Source organism: Callorhinchus milii, unplaced genomic scaffold, assembly GCF_018977255.1.
Source record: "Callorhinchus milii isolate IMCB2004 unplaced genomic scaffold, IMCB_Cmil_1.0 Scaffold24, whole genome shotgun sequence".
NCBI lineage: Eukaryota > Metazoa > Chordata > Chondrichthyes > Chimaeriformes > Callorhinchidae > Callorhinchus > Callorhinchus milii.
Genome location: NW_024704765.1, coordinates 2,265,309 through 2,282,144, shown reverse-complemented (window position 1 = coordinate 2,282,144; position 16,836 = coordinate 2,265,309). Strand labels below are relative to the sequence as shown.

The window sequence follows — 16,836 nt, the reverse complement described above, 5'->3', positions numbered from 1 at the left end:
TGTTTTACTGTTCCTGAAGCTGCACTAAAGAAGTGATCAACATCACTTGTCAAGCTATCCTTCAAGCAAGGATTAGTCCACATTAAGGACTAACCCTTGAATAGGTAAAAGTTGTGTAAAGGTGAGTTGTACCATGGCAGAGGAGATTGAATCATCATCATAATAATGATGATAAAAAGGCTATTATTAATAACAATAAAGCTATCATTAATAATAATACAAGCTATCAATGATAATATCATTTTTAATTATAATAAATATCTATTAAAAATAATAATAATAATAATGATTTTGTATCATCCCTCATAAGTGACATGACAATTTCCCCAGATAAAATTGCAACAGACCAGATATTATAGTAAAGAATGAAATAGACTGCACATGTAGTGTTATTGATGTGGCTATCCCAAGTAATTACAACATAGGAACAGGAGGAGGCCATTCAGCACCTCAAGCCTGTTCTACCATTCTATTATATCATGGCTGATCTGTACCTCAACCTGGTCCTCACCTTCAAAGCCCTCCATGGCCTTGCTCCACTCTACCTCTGCGACCTCCTAAGCTCCTATCATCCTGCCCGCACCCTCCTCTCAGAGGGCTCCAGCCTGCATCACATCCCCACCTCGCCCCCCTCCCACCATTGGCAGGCGGGCGTTCTGCCACTCTGCCCCTACCCTCCATCCTGCTGATGCCCCTTTGTTCCTGTAGCTCAGTGGTTAGAGCACTGGCTTTGCAAGCGAGAGACCTGGTTTTGATTCCCGGAGGGGTGAAACCTTGGGCAAGTTTCCTTAATAATAACGCATGATAATAATCCCTCAAAAAAAAACAATAATAAATTGGTCATTCCAATCCACGACTGTTTGTGGGACGCTGTTGTGCGCAATTGGCTGCCACGTTTCATCCACAAATATACAGTCAATTCACTTTACAGTCTATTCTGTGAAGTGCTTTGAGACGTCTAGAAGACGTGAAAAGTCCTATATCAAATGGAAGGATTATTATTATTATTGTTGTTCTCGATTCCTCAACCAGAGAAAATAGTTTCTCTGTACCCACCCGATCGAATCCTTTTATCATGTGAAACACCTCAATCAGATCACCCTGAATCTTCTAAACTCAAGGGAATAGAGACCAAGTTTATGCAACCTGTCCTTGTAATTTAACCCTTTTAGCCCTGGTATCATAATCTTTGCTGCACCCCCTCCAGAGCCAATATATTCTTCCTGAGGTGCAGTGCCCGAAACTGAACGCAGTCTCCAGATGGGGTCTGACCAATAATAATAATCCTTGAATTTGATACAGCACCTTATCACGTCTTCGAAACATCTCCAAGTGCTTCATGGAATATACTGTAAAGTGGAGTGACTGTATATTTTGTGAGCGCAACGCAGCAGCTAATTGCACACAGCAATGGCTCAAAAAAAGCCATGGAGTCAGAAACAGACAAAAAAAAAATTTAATACGTTTTTGCAGCGATTATTAACCTTGGAAAAGCGATCCTCAATGGACGAACAACCGGGTTCCTATTTACTACTAGGGAAACAGAGGCATGTGGAGTAAGGAAACTTGCCTAAGGTTTCGCCCCGCCCCGGAATCAAACCCAGGTCCTCTCCCATGCGAGGTGAGTGCTCAAACCATTACATTACAGGACCCCACAAGGCTCTGCTCAACTGAAGCATCATTTTCTCAGCTCTGATTACAGCTCCCTTGAGATAGAGGCTAACATTCTATTATCCTTTTTAATTACTTTTTCTACCTATGACTGTTTTTTAGCGATTTTTGTACATGGACACCTAAATCCCTTTGCTCCTCCACAGTTCCTACCTCACCATGAAGGAAATATTCTGATTTGTATTTCTTGGATACATAGTGGATGACCTCACACTTCCTCATTTTGAACTAAGGAACTGGAGACGATCAGGAAATGTAATCTTACAACTTGTATGTGAATGTATGTGGCTGAATAAAACAAACATAGTTCCTATAAACATCAGTGCATTTACTAGATTGTTTATAAGACTATTCAGAAATGGTTTGACACCATATCTGCTGTACAAATTATCAACCTCCTGTAAAAAGTAGGTATTTTAAGAATAGCAAATAGATCAAGGAATGTAACATCCAGTCATATGTAAGGTGGCAGTTGTTGGTCTGGTTGACCATCACTTTAGAAATAAACTATTTAGAAATTAGCTCTACCAAGTGATTTAAAGTGTAATAACATAATAATAATAATAATAATAATAATAATCATAATCATAATCATAATCATAATCATAATCATAATCATAATAACTGCATTTTATATAGGGCCTTTCACATTAGGAGGACATCTCAAAGCACTTTACGGAATTTATTATAAAGTGTAGTAACTGTGTATGTTGTAGTCGAATGCTTCAATCAATTTGTGTGCAGCGAGGCCCAACAAACAGCTGTGGAGTGAGCAACTAACAACAACAACTTGTATTTTCACAGTGCACCCCTCCCCCACCGCCCTCACGTAGGTTAGCATCCCAGAGCGTTTGACAGTGGTAGAGCGCGACTCCGAGCCGGGGGGAGGGGGAGGTGTCTATAGGCACAGTCAAATAGGAAGGTCTTCAGGTGTGACCTGAAAATGATAAGGATTTTCCCAGATTTTCCCATTCTTGCAAACTCTATTCCCCTATCAGTGCGAGCTTCCAGCCGCTCAGCCCCTGATGTAAGGATTCAGCAATCCCTGTCTTGGCAAATGGCTTGGCAAACATAGCTGTGACTCGGGAATGGGGGCATCTGAGTGGGAAGAGAGAGTGACTCAGGCTTGTGTTTGTGGGCGATTAGAATAGATTATAGACAAAGAGCCGGACTAGCCTGGCGCCATTGCATAGCAACACACTGTGTCACCCTTACAGTACTCTTCCCTCTATTTGCAGCCCCAGCCCCTCATCAACCACCCACCAAGGACACAATAATAATCATAATCCTTGCATTTGATATAGCGCTATATCACATTGTTGAGATCATAGAATCATATAGAATTATATAGCACAGAAGGAGGCCATTTGGCACATCTTGTCTGGACCGGCTCTTTGAAAAAAGACGTCTCGAGGAGCTTCACAGAATGTATTGCAAAGTGACTTGACTGTATATTTTGTGACCGAAACGCGGCAGCCAATTGCGCACAGCAATAGTGAACCTGTGGAACAGGCTCCCTCGGGAGACGGTTGAAGCAGGAAGTGTTGATTCCTTCAAACACAGATTAGATAGTTTTCTTTTAGGAAATCACATTATGCCGGAAGGTGGAAGACAAACTAGACCTTGGTCTTTTTTCTTCAGCGTTTCTAATGTTGTTATATCAAATATGATGAGGAAGGGAATGGATATATTGAAGTGACGCATGGTCAGGGAGTAATATTTACTATTATTTTCTTCAGGTTTTTACCTATTTCTCTTTTAAATGCTGTTACGGATTAAGCTTTGACAGCCATTTGCGTAAGTTCGTGGTGCATCTAGTTAGATCCTCCAAAAGCAAGTCAGCTTGTCAAGTGTCCGTAGTTCAAACTGAAGGTAAGCTGACAGCTACCATGTTTGTTCTATATATATATATATATATATATACATGGTTGGATAATAATCCTTGCATTTGACATAGCGTCTCATCACGTTGTAGAGACTTCTCACAGCGCTTCACAGGATATACTGTAAAGTGGAGTGACTGTATATATTGCTGTCTGCCATTTTGTGTGGAGAAAGGTCCTGCAAATGTGATTGTTATTATTAATTATTATTGTTGACTCATTTAACTGGAGGAGGTCGGCCTGGACCCTGTGGGGTTTTCCAATGATGGGATCCACCTGAACAGGTTTAAGTTTTCCTCTAAATGAAGGCACCTCCGGCAACGGAGCACTGCTCCCCCCATCCAAGTGTTTGTGTACTGAGAGCGTGACATGAGACTTCAACCAACCATTGATTCAGAAACTAGGGTGCTATCAACTGAGCCAAGCTGATGTCTCCAGTCTCCATGAGAAGCAATCTCTCGTGCGGGTCAAAAGGTTTTTTTAGGTTCAAAATACATTTTACATGAATATTTTATATTACATTAATATATTATTGAATGGCAGAACAGGCTCAAGGGGCTGAACAGCTTCCTTCTGTCCCTATGTTCCCGCCTCGACTTTGAGCTCATAATCTAGGACAGTGTGGTCTGCGGGCGGCATGTGACTCGGCGGGTGATTTTATACGTCCGCGAACATTTCCAACATTACAACCTCCCTCCCTCCATTGTGAACATCCTTTCAGGGCACCAGGATTGGCCAGAGATAGGGACACAGCGCGGAGAGTGGAAATAATATCGGCCGTTGCTGCAGTCTGTCAGGAAGGCAAGCACGGATCTTACCAACCTCGTCCAGCTGGCCCAACAACAATAACAACAACAACAAGAGAGGGGAGATGAGGAGGAATATTTTCACACAGCGAGTTGTTGGGATCTGGAATGCATTGCCTGAAAGGGTTATGGAAGCCGATTCGATAACACCTTTTAAGAGAGAAGTAGATAATTATTATAATTGAGTAGATAAGAGAGGACAAAATTACAGGGCTATGGGGAAACAGCGGGGGAGTAGGGTTGGTTTGGAAGCTCTTTACAAAGGACGACACAAGACACGATGGGCCAAATGGACTCCTTCTGTGTTGTATAATTCTATTACAGTGAACATATACAGAGAGCTACTGAAGTACCCAAATCCTCTGTACGACTTTGATCACTGTATCACGAGTAGGGAGTCACAAGAACTTTTGGTGTGCATTCCTGATGAGGACATACGTTCACATATGACTTAACCTTCTGAAGAGACATGAAACTGAATTTTTGACATGAAAGCTGTTTTATTTCTTGAAGGAATTTGTATTATTTTGGGGAAAAAAATTGAGCATTTCCTGATGTTTATTGAATCGGTTTTGAAATGTCACAATTGTTCCACCTGTTCCTAAAGATAACATTGATACGAAGGTCAGATTTGAAGATTCCACTGACAGTCAATGTTATTTTCCATTCCTGATTCCAGCATTTCAGGGCTTTCTAGGATTTCTGGCTTAATACAATCATTATAGGAACATAGGAACAGGAGAAGACCATTCAGTCCCTCCATTCAATTGGGAAGGAAGGACAGCTGTAGGTCGAACCTGACATCTAGCTTACAAATTAGTTTGGTAAGTCTGAGGGACAGGCTGGGAGGTTGAGGAGATCAGAGCCACAGGACAGAAGATGTTGATGGGAGCCAATGAATCTGGCTTCCGTCTTATCAACATTGAGTTGTAGGAAGTTTTCTCTTGTCCAGATCCTGATGCCACCAGACAGCCGAGAGAACATCAGTGACCCTACAGTCACAGCTGGAGAAGTAGATTTGTGTGTCATCCACTGACATGTGGAAGTTTACGGTTGACATCGCCAAGAGGGAGCATCTAGATGAGGAAGACAAGAAGTCCAAGGATAGAACCCTGGGATACACTAGAGGTGACCGGACGGACGCGGAGGAGAAACCATTTGAGGAGATAATGCATTGCAACAATGCAACTCCCTCCGAATATTGCAATGGCATTTAAAAAGGAAGTGTTTAGATACTTAGTAAGTATGGCTATTAAGAGGTGTGGAGAGAAGGAATTAAAAGATTTGCCAGATCTAGTAAACGGGTTGGTCAGACCTGAATGGTCTCCTCGTTTTCCAATGACAGATGAAATAGCGACAGCCAATTCTTAAATTTATATTGAAGTGGATTAGATAGGGAGCACTAAGCTAAGCTGGGCCAGAAATCTAAGTAAGCCTTTAGAATCTGTCTGAATACAGAGTGGCGCCTTCTTAAAGAAACACGGGCTGCCCACATTCTGTCTCTTAGACTGATAACTCAGTAACACAACCTGTCATATGCATCAATGTACCTAAATAGGATGTTGTCCTACTTATTACCGTGATTATACCTTCATTACTGAGTCCCCATTCGTTTTAATTAAATGTCTCGAGACCAATTATTTTCCAATCAAATGTAATAGAACTGCAATCGTTTTAGCAAAAGGCCTGGGTTCAGCTCAATCTGAATCCGTCACCTCGCGGAGCAACATTAAGAGAATCTCCTCTCGTTTTCTGGTATCAGGAAGTGCTTCACGGCAATCCAGTTAATGCAACCAGACTGATTATCAATGATTAAAAGTTTACCATTTTATCACATGCATTGACAACAACCCATCAAACAGGGGTAGGGATACACTGATACATTACAACAATAATAACAATAATAATTTTTGCATTTGATGTATCGCCTTATCATGTCTTTGAGTCGTTTCAAAGCGCTTCAGAGAATATACTGTAAAGTGGATTGACTATTATTTGTGGGAGAAACACGGCAGCCGATTGTGCACAGCGACATCCCACAAACAGCCGTGGATTGAGTGACCAAATTATTATTGATTTTCTATTTTAGTTTGAAGGATTATCCCTGGAAAAGCGATCCACCAATCATTTAACTACTGGGTTCCTACTCACTGCTAGGTGAACAGAGGCATGTAGAGTAAGGAAACTTGCCCAAAGTTTTGCCCTGTCCTGGAATTGAACCCAGTTCCTCTCATATGTGAGGCTAGCGCTCCAACCACCAAGTTACAGGCCAAAGAGGTTCAGATGAAGGCAGCCCCTCACTCCATTTGATCTCATTCTTCCAGAATACCCACCCACCGTTCTTCCCATCACAGCATCAAACCGTTCCTTAAATGAGTCCTGAGGTTTGGCCTCAACCCCCCTTCCTGGTAACCTGGTCCCAATGTTCACTCCCCATGGGTAAATAAATACTTCCTGGTTTCTGCCTGAAACTGCCCTTTGGTACCCTGAATCTGGGTTGTTTTGTTCAGCTGTATATCTGACGACATTGTTTGAGTTGACTTTCTGAATCCCATTTCAAGCCTTGCAGATATCAAGGCTGAAATGCCCTAACTTATCTAATCATTGTTCAGGGCTCATTCCTCTAATGATGGGAATCATTCTTGCGCCCCCTTCTCTGCACTGTATGACCTGACTTACGTTGCAGCTACAAGAACTGTACACAGTATTCCAGGCGTGGTCTGACCTGAACACCGAGCAGTTTACACTTATCTCTGGCAATCTGAACTCATTTGGCAATATGATCCAATATAACCAAGTTTTTCTTAACGTCTCCATCCTTTGGATGATAAGTTAAACCAAGGTCCCTTCCACCTATTCAGGTGGACATTAAAGATCCCACAGCGTTATTCGAAAAGAGAAGGGAGTTTCTTGCTCTCTCTCCCCCGATGTCCTGGCCAATAAACGCCCCAAATACAATTTGGTCACTCCTTGGCTGTTTATGGGGCATGGCTGCAGCATTTTGCCCAACAAGAATATAGTCAATCCGCTTTACAGTGTATCCTGTGAAGCACATTGAGACGTCTCAATGACGCGACAAGGCGCTATATCAAATGCAAGGATTATTATTATTACATTCATAAGTTTAAGATGGCATTGAATTGTGGAAAATCCTTCAATTCAGGCTTAATTTGGAAGCCCATTTTCCGCAGTTCTTAAAGAGGAATGGTTTCCAAATTTTAGGTTAAATTAAGGCGGACTTTCGGGCTTCAGGATTGGTGAATATCAGATCTTGTTTTTTTTATTAAATAATGAAGTTTGCAGTGAGAATGCAAATGGGCTCGGATCTATATTTAGTTAGCCTGAAAAAAACAAAATGATAATCCTGCGCATTTCACTCATAAATTCTTCACACATAGAGCTGCCGGCTGCCATCACCGATGACCTTTTATATATGGGTGAGAGTGCTGTTAGCAGCTCCACACCACAGACAAGCAATAATTAACAGCAATTAATTACCTGCCAGAGATCAGCAACACATCACACTGTGTATTTAAGGCACATTTTTTTTACCAGTTTGGGTAATGTATGCAAAAGATCATCTCAGCAACAAGCAGCACTGTAGAACACCTCCCAAGCCTGAATTTTCTGAAATGCCATCACTCGCTCACAAGCTTAAGGTTCCCCCGTTGTGATTTCAAGCCCGATGTCAGGGATTTGGAATCACATAGTCTAAGATGACACTCCAATGTAGTGCTGGGGGTACAATACATCGTCAGAGATTCCATCTTTCAGATGTGATGTTAAACCGAGGTCCCGTCAGCCAGTTCAGGTGGGCGTTAAAGATCCCATGGCGCTATTTGAAAAGAGAAGGGAATTTATCTCAACCGAAGTCCTGGCCAAAAATCTCCAAGGTAAAATTGGTTTTATGGCTGTATGTGTGACATTAGTGTGTGCAACGGGCTGTGGATGCTGTATCCATTCACATTTTCAAGACTGAGGTGGATAGATATCTGTTAGGTTAGGGTATTAGGTTGTGGAGTCCTGCAGCTCAGTGGTTAGAGCATATGAGAGACTTGGGTTCAATTCCCAGCATACTCCACATGCCTGATAATAATCCCTCAAGAAATAAAAAACAATGATAAATTGGTCACTTCAATCCACGATTGTTTGTGGGACATTGCTGTGCAAATATACAGTCAATTCACTTTACAGTGAAGCGCTTTGAGATGCCTAAAAGACGTGAAAAGTGCTATATCAAATGCAAGGAGGATTATTATTATTATTATTAAGGGATATGGGGCAAGAGCAGGTAACTGGACTTGAGGTACAAATCAGCCATGATTTTATAGAATGGCAGAACAGAATCGAGGGACTGAATTGCTTACTCCTGTTCCTATGTAAACTGGATTTAGAAATTAAACCCAAAGCAATATTTTCCGGTGTCCTAAGGCAGACACGAGGACATTGGTGCAGCGGCAGGTTGTGGAGGGCAATGTCAGGAAATACTGTCACACAGAGGACAACTGACAAGTGGAACGAGTTAGCAGGAGGACAGGACACTGAGATTCGTTTTAAAAGGAAACTGCTTGATGCTGTAGTGACAGTTTTATAAAGTTATTCAGGATAAATACCTGATACAAAATGACACAAAGGCTAAGAGGAGAGGGATTAGAGTAGAGAGCTCCAGTGGAGGAGCACTCACTAGCACACACAAGACCTTCTTTTGTGCTGGAAATGATTTTTGGATGCTAAGCAGTCGAACCTGAACTATGTGTTCACTTTCATATGAATTTAAGGCCGCAAACCCTTGCTGAAGACCTATTGGCAATATCAAAGAGATTACTGGAATCGGCCATATCACCAGGCTTTTCATCTGAAAAACTTCAGGCAGATCAGAGGTAATCTCCTTTTTTGCAGTGCAAGCGCTGAGTTTGTCCTGTAGCTCAGTGGTTAGAGCACTTGCCTCGCAAATGAGAGGACCTGGGTTAGATTCCCCGGCAGGGCGAAACTTTGGGCAAATTTCCTGACTCCACACGCCTCTGTTTACCAGCAGTAAGTAGGAACCTGGTTGTTAGTCGATTGGCGGATTGCTTTTCCAGGTATAATAATCTCTTCAAAACAAAAAAGCTAATAATAATTTGGTCACTCAATCCACGACTGTATGTGGGACACTTCTGTGTGCATTTGGCTGCTGCGTTTGCCCACCAAATTCACTTTACAGTACAGCTGTGAAGCGCTTTGTGACATAAATCTACTCACCCACTGCAGCTGCTTCTGCAACAGTAATAATCCTTGCAATTTATACAGCGCCTTATCACGTCGTCGAGTTATCTTGCTTCACAAGATATACTTATGTAGGTGAACATGGCAGCCAATTTGTGCATTGCAAATAGTCACAAAGTGAATGATGAATTTCATCTGGGGATTGTTGGCCAGAAGGAACTCCTTTCTCTTTTCAAATACAGGAGTACCATGAGATCTTTAACACCCACCTGGACAGGCACAGACAGAACCTCATTTTAATATCTTGTCCTGAAAGATGGCACCTCCGACATCGCAACACAGGGCATAGGAATGTCAGCTTAGATTATATCGGTTCCAAGGGAGAGGGGGGGAAGGAGGAGGGAGAGAAAGGAGGGGGGGAGAGAGAGAGGATGGGGGAGAGCGAGGGGAGAGTACGGGGATACAGGGTGGGAGAGAGGTGGTGAGTGAGAGGGGGTAGAGAGAGAGATATAGGGGGAGAGAGAGGAGGGACAGAGGGGAGATGAGTAGGGGAGAAAGAGGAGGGGGAAGAGAGGCCTTCAGCCTCTCTGCCCCCACACTTTGGAACTCCATCCCACAGTCCCTTCACCTTGCTCCCCCCCTTGCCTTCTTCAAGGCACATCTCAAGACCCTCCTCTTCGAACGAGCCTTGGTCACCCTCCTATCCCCACCCTCCCTGCCCTCCACCCCTCCTGATCCCAACCCCCAGCTCGGGTCCAAATTCTTGACTGTCCAGGGACATCCTCCTGATGTGAAATGTACATTATCATTTGTTGTTGTTCTAAAACCAGCTTTCCAATTAACCCTAAATTTGAGAATTTGAGAATTTTTTTATACTTCCGCACCACCATTAAGCACTTTGAGATGTCTAGAAGACGTGAAAAGCGCTATATCAAATGCAAGGATTATTATTATTATTATTATTATTATTATCTTAAACATTAAAACATGGCCTTATGGACAAGTTCAGGAGGATTTTCAGATCAGCCTTAAATTTGTTCTTAATATACAAGCCAGCTTTACTGAGTTCTGAAAAAGAAACCAGCTTCAAGTAAGACTTTCCCACAGTTCTGCAATTCTAAGTTATAATTAATAATCGTAATAATAGCATTTGATACAGCGCCTCCTCACATCGCTGAAACGGCTCAAAGCGCTTCACAGGATATACTGGAAAGTAGACTGTATATTTTGTGGGGGAAACACGGCAGCCAGTCGCACACAGCAGTGTCCCACAAGTGGTCATGGAGTGAATAAGACTGAGTGCAATTTTGGGCCTTAGATTCTGCAGTGCTAACTTATTCTTGATCCCACAAGCTCAGTTCTTAACCACACTCAACCCATCTCAGAGTACAAGACTTCCAAATGTTGACTAATCATCATTCATTTTGCGGAACCTTTAAATTTGATTTGGCCAATTTCCACACATGTCCACTCTTGTGCCAGCAAATACTGAAGAGGTAATATGCAAACATGAGCTGATAAAAGAAATGAATTGGTGAAACAATTAGCATTAGGTAAATTGGCTGTCACTGAGCCGCGTGAGCCAATATATAATCTGACATGGCGACACGTCTGCTTGATGGGCAGATATTCTACTCTCAGTCTGGCATCATTCCAGTTATAATCTTTGCATTTGATATAGCGCTTTTCACGTCTTCTAGACGTCCCAAAGCGCTTCACAGAACACACTGTAAAGTGAATTGACTGTATATTTGTGGGCGAACGCGGCAGCCAATTGCGCACAGCAATGTCCCACAAACAGTCGTAGATTGAAAATGAACAATTTATTATTGTTTTTAGTTTTGGAGGGATTATTATTAGGCTCTGTGTGGAGTAAGGAAACTTGCCCAAGGTTTCGCCCTCTGCCTGGAATTGAACTCAGGTCTCTCACTCGCAAAGAGAGTGCTCTAACCACTGAGCTACAGGACTCCACAACAGTTCTGTTTTATGTTCCAATATACCGCAGGGATTCAGCAAAAGAGATGATGAGAAACTTGGGAAATTTCCACCCTCTCTCTGATCCCAATCCACAGCTCAGCTGCAAACCTCTCATTGTCCGGTGTCCTCCTGAGGTGAAACACACTGTATAAAAGTAATTTGTTGTTGGTAATCTTAAGAGACAGAGGGGCCATGGCAACAGAAGGAGGCCATTCAGCCCATCAAGCCTACTCTGACAGTTTATTATGTCATCGTAGATCTTTTAAGCAAAAGGAAAAATACTGGTGGGAATTAGGTCAGGCAGCATCTATGGAGAGAGGAAAGTGAGTTAACATTTCAGGTCGATGAGCTTTAGCACCTTTCCTTTCTCCATATTTGCTGCCTGACCGGCTGAGTGTTCCAAGCCACATCTGTTTTATTTCCCTTTTAAATGCTCCATTTGATTCTACCTTTAAGGTCCAGTGGACAGTGTACCCCAAAACTGAGTATATCGAGAATACGGTCAGAAGTGGTGTAAATGGGGATCAGGCGGAGGGGGCTGGCGGGTAAGCAGTGCAGAATGTGGGGGAGCGGGCTCATTGGGTCAAATGGTCTTCTTGTGAAACCATAGAAATTTACGGAACAAAAGGCAACCATTCGTTCCATCAAGTCTGTGCCGCTCCCTTTCAAGCAGTGCATTCCAAATCTTTTGGGCCCATTTACCCGCACCCCTGTAGCTGACTCTTTTTATCGTATTTGTCTAGTTCCCTCTTGAAGGTCAATATGGATTCTGCCTCAATTACTGCTCCTGACCTATAGAGTCATAGAATAATTGAATCATAGAATATTACAGCACAGAAGGAGGTTCATCGTGCCTGTGCCGGCTCTTTGAAAGAGCCACCAACTAGTCCCACTCCCCCACTCTTACCCCATCACACTGCAAATTTTTCCTTTCCTTTCCTTTACCTATCTAATTCCCTTTTGAAAGTTATTATCGAATCTGCTTCCACTGCCCTTTCAAGCAGTACATTCCAAACCGTAACAACTCTCTGGTTCATATGCTCCAAATTCCTTAATATTTTTATTCCCTGAATATCTATTTGCTTCTCTCCTAAATGCTTCAACTCATTTCTGGCTTTCTATACTTTAGCCACAACAACAACAACAAAATTACATTTAAGAACATAAGAACATAAGAATTAGGAGCAGGAGTAGGCCCTTCGGCCCCTCGAACCTGCCCCGCCATTCGATAAGATCATGGCGATCATTTCTATCACGTTGCCCGCTTGCTTCTGGGTCAAATTGGTAGTGTGTTGAAACCCCAGTCTGGGCTAACACGCCAGCACAGGATTGGCAGGAGCACTCCATTAATAATAATAATCCTTGCATTTGATATAGCGCCCTATCCCACAAACAGTTGTGGATCGAGTGACCAAGTTATTATTAGAAAAAAAATTTGATGAGATTATTACTCCCGGAGAAGCATTTCACCAATCAACTAACAACCGGGTGCCTAATTATTGCCGGGTGAACAGAGGCGTGTGGAGTAAGGAAACTTACCCTACGTTTCACCCTGCCCGAGAATCGAACCCGGGACCTCTTACTTACAAGGTAAGTGCCATAACCACTGAGCTACAGGACTCCATTTATTGTGTGAGGTGCCAGCCTTTAGAATGAGCGGTTAAACCAAGGTCTCACTGCCTACTTAGCTGGCATTAAAGATCCCTGGGTACGATTGAAATATTGGAGTTTCCCAATGCTCTGGCCAGAAATTATCCCAATGATTAATTGATCCTTCAGATTATGGCTGTTTGTGTGTTGAATCCTCAGGGCAGGCCTAACACTCCCTCCTTGCTGTGTGCAAAATGATTTCTGTACTTGCTGACAATACAGTCACTGTGTGTAACAGTAATTACCTGCGATAAAAACACAAGCCCTTTCTCTTTCTTCTGTAACTAAATGTAGATTCTTGGAAAACAAGCCATTAATCCTCGGGTTTAAGTCAAAACAAAGCCATTCATGTGATTAAATGATTCATGTGTTCCCCGAAACTCTGAAACTCTCTCCCTCAATCCCTCCCTCTCTCCCTCCCTCTCTCCCTCCCTCTCTCCCTCCCTTCCTCCCTCCGCAACTTCAAATCCTGCCTATACACCTTCCTTTTTTGATCGGTCACCTCCCTCCTCCCTCTCCCTATGGCTTGTAATCAGACTCTGCCACTGTCAAGTGCTCTGTTACCCGCCCCGCACAAGGGCGCTGCGTGAATGCAAATTGTTGTTAGATGATTGAACGGAGCTGGTTTAGGGGTTGACATACCTGCTGCCTCTCCTGGCTCCCTGTGTGACCTGGGGGTAATGGTGTCCCTGGGCTTCGCTGTACTGATAGACCCTGGCTGCAGTCCCATTAACCTGGTGGTCCGGGGGGCTCCTGTTGTGGTTTGCATAGCGGTGGCCGTGGCTCGTGTGGTGGTGGTTGATCGGGGGGCTGTCCTGGTCGAGGTGAGCAGAGCCACGGTGGTGGTGGAGGGCCGGGGGCTGTGCTCCCCAGGGAGGATACTGGACTCGCTGGAGTAATCCGGGCGGGTTGGACCCCAGTCGATGGCGCAGGACATCACGGTGACCCGTCCCTCGCCGTCGTTCACAGTGCAGGTGGGCGTCTGCGTCACTGTGTTACCCACCCTCGGCCCCTCGCTCCGCCTCCTCACCCTCCTCAGCAAGCCCAGCCTCGGGGGCCGCACACTCTGGCCGGGGGCCGGGGGGCCGGAGGGAGGAGAAGCTGAATGTTCGGACCGACAGCGTGGGCACCCGATGACTGCACGCTTGCTCCTCGCTCCCACCCAGTCGCTCGGTTTGGCTCGGGGGGGATTGGCTCAGAGTGCAAGGCGCGGAGCCACCACCATTTTGTAAATCTCCCGAGATCGGCACGTTTATACTCCCAGGGGGGCCGGGCGCTGGGGGTTCTGTGACGGGCCACGGGACGTGGAGACCCCACACCCTGACCCAGTCTCTGACCCTGAACTGTCGTCTCACAAGAAGAAAAATCCATGGCGAGGTGGAACATGGCAACCAATATCCAAGCACGACACCCAACAGGCTTCCCAGGTCTACTGACAGGCATCAGGCTGGGGGGAGAAGGAAGAAAGAGCAATTCATCAGAGTCAGAGCAAGTCTACATTCCCGCTCCCCCTTTGCCCGAAACTGTACAATGAAATGTGTGATACTCCTGTAGCTCATCCAGAGACATGGGTTCGATTCCCCACTACGTCAACCACTCCATTCTGTCGTTTAACAGCAACAACTTGCATTTATGCAGCACCTTTCACTCAGGGTAGCGTCCCAGAGCGCTTGACAGTGGCGGGTCTGACCCCCGAACCAGGAGGAGAGAGAGGCGACCATAAGCACAATCAAAAGGGAAGGTCTTCAGGCGGGATTTGAAGGTGGGGCGGGAAGGGTCAAGGCGGAGGGATTGAGGGCGAAACGTTGGGCAAGTTTCCTTACTCCACATGCCTCTGTCTACCAAGCAGCAAGTAGGAACCCAATTGTTAGTTGATTGATGAATCGCTTTACAGGAGTTTAACTGCTGTGCTTAATTGCCTGCCGCATTTCACCCACAAAATATACAGGCAATTTGCTTTACAGTATATTCTGTGAAGCGCTTTGAGTCACCTCGAAAACGTGATAAGGCGCTGTACCGAAGGCAAGGATTATTATTAATGGAGGTACTTGTCAGAATGGAATACAAAGAATGTTATAGTGTGAAAGGAAGCCATTCAACCCATTGTGTCGAGATCTCTCTGACAGAGCTGTGCTGCTATTCCCTCTCACCTGCCCACACACTCCCCCGCACCATTTTATATTTCCAAATATTGGTCCAATTTCCCTTTAAAAACTTTTGTAAATTCTCCTTCAACAGTGTTTTTGCTCAGGCAGTCTGTGTCCTGTATAACCCTCTGCATCGATTCGGAATTTTTTTTATCTCAATCTTGTTTTTTTATTCCTGGTAATGGTTGGAGATGGATGCCCTCGAGGTACAGACTCACCAACCAACCGACCAATGCAATAAATAATAATAATTTGGTCATTCAATTCACGACTGTTTGTGGGGGACACTGCTGTGCGCAATTAGTTTCCCTTGTGAAGCCCTTTGAGACGGCTCAAAGACATGATAAATGCAAGGATTATTATTGTTATAACAGAATGGATAATGGCTACAATGCCCCCCACAACCCCCCACTGATCAAATGGGTCATTTTTGTGGGATGTTGCTGTGTCTAAATTAGCAACCATGTTTGCCCACAAAAAACAGTCACCGCATTTATATCCTGTGAAGCGCTTTGGGACATTATTCTGAAGTGAAAGGCGCTGTACTGAGTGTAAGGATTATTATAATTATCGAAAGTTGTATCAAATTGGTTACAAAATGCAGCATTTTTTAAACGGTGCGACACCAGATAATAACTATAATCCTTGAACTTGATATAACGTCAACGAGCCGTCTCAAAGCGCTTCACAGAATACAGTGGAGTGAAAGAACATGACTTGAGGCTGAGTTATTAAGCGACTATCTGACAGGAAATTTTTTCATGAACCTTTCCCACTGCGACCAGAAACAACATGGCAACTGCCAATGGCCAAACTATTGTGTTTGTTCCATGGGGATGGGTGTGTGGGTGTATATTTGTGTGTGAGGTGTTTGTGTGCGTGTGTCTGTGACTATGTGTGTGTGTGTCTGGGTGTGTGTGCAAATATGTGTGAGGTTTGATTGTGTGTTCGTGTGTGTGCATCTAACACTTGTATAAGGTTGTTGCAGAGGTGCTGGGGTGGGGGGTGAACGGGAGCAGAAAGGTTGGCATCATTTAAAAGAAATAATGGAGTAAATTCTGAATAATCTGTGAGACCTCTTAAAAATATCGCTTAATATTTCAGTCAGATTCTTTCTTGCTCGAGGCGTCTGATTCCTTCCTGGAGGGTCGTTATCCTGCAAATCCTCCTTCCCGACCTCTCTCTTTTTAAAAAGAGACGTGAGGAGGTTTTATTGGACTATGTGAGCTGACAGATTGTCGGTTATGATCCAGCGTTCACTTTTAGTTTCAGGCGGTCTTCATGTAGAATCCGAAAATATTAGGTCAGGTAGTTCGCAGAGCTGGGCTCGGGCTCACTTTCTCTCCGTGAACCTGCCCAGAAACATCAAGGGCAGATGAAGAAGGCCTTTCGACCCATTCTATCTCGTCCTTCTATAACAATCATCCTCTCACCACAGCAGCATCCAACTGCTTTTTAAACGAATCCCAGTGTCCTGGCCTCAACTACCTTTCCAGG

At 44.0% G+C, this 16,836-nt stretch overlaps 1 protein-coding gene across 1 annotated transcript in view; it reads right to left on the bottom strand.

Moving 5' to 3' along the window:
- ajap1 (adherens junctions associated protein 1) overlaps nt 1-14,578 on the bottom strand; it is a 42,966-nt gene extending 28,388 nt beyond the window's left edge. Inside the window, exons 1-2 of the mRNA XM_042343773.1 lie at nt 14,518-14,578; nt 13,835-14,293 (exon numbers count right to left, since the gene is read on the bottom strand). Of these exons, the coding sequence (XP_042199707.1) occupies nt 13,835-14,293; nt 14,518-14,578 (520 nt within the window). The remainder of the gene's footprint in view (nt 1-13,834; nt 14,294-14,517) is intronic.
- Nucleotides 14,579-16,836: the final 2,258 nt, after the last annotated feature.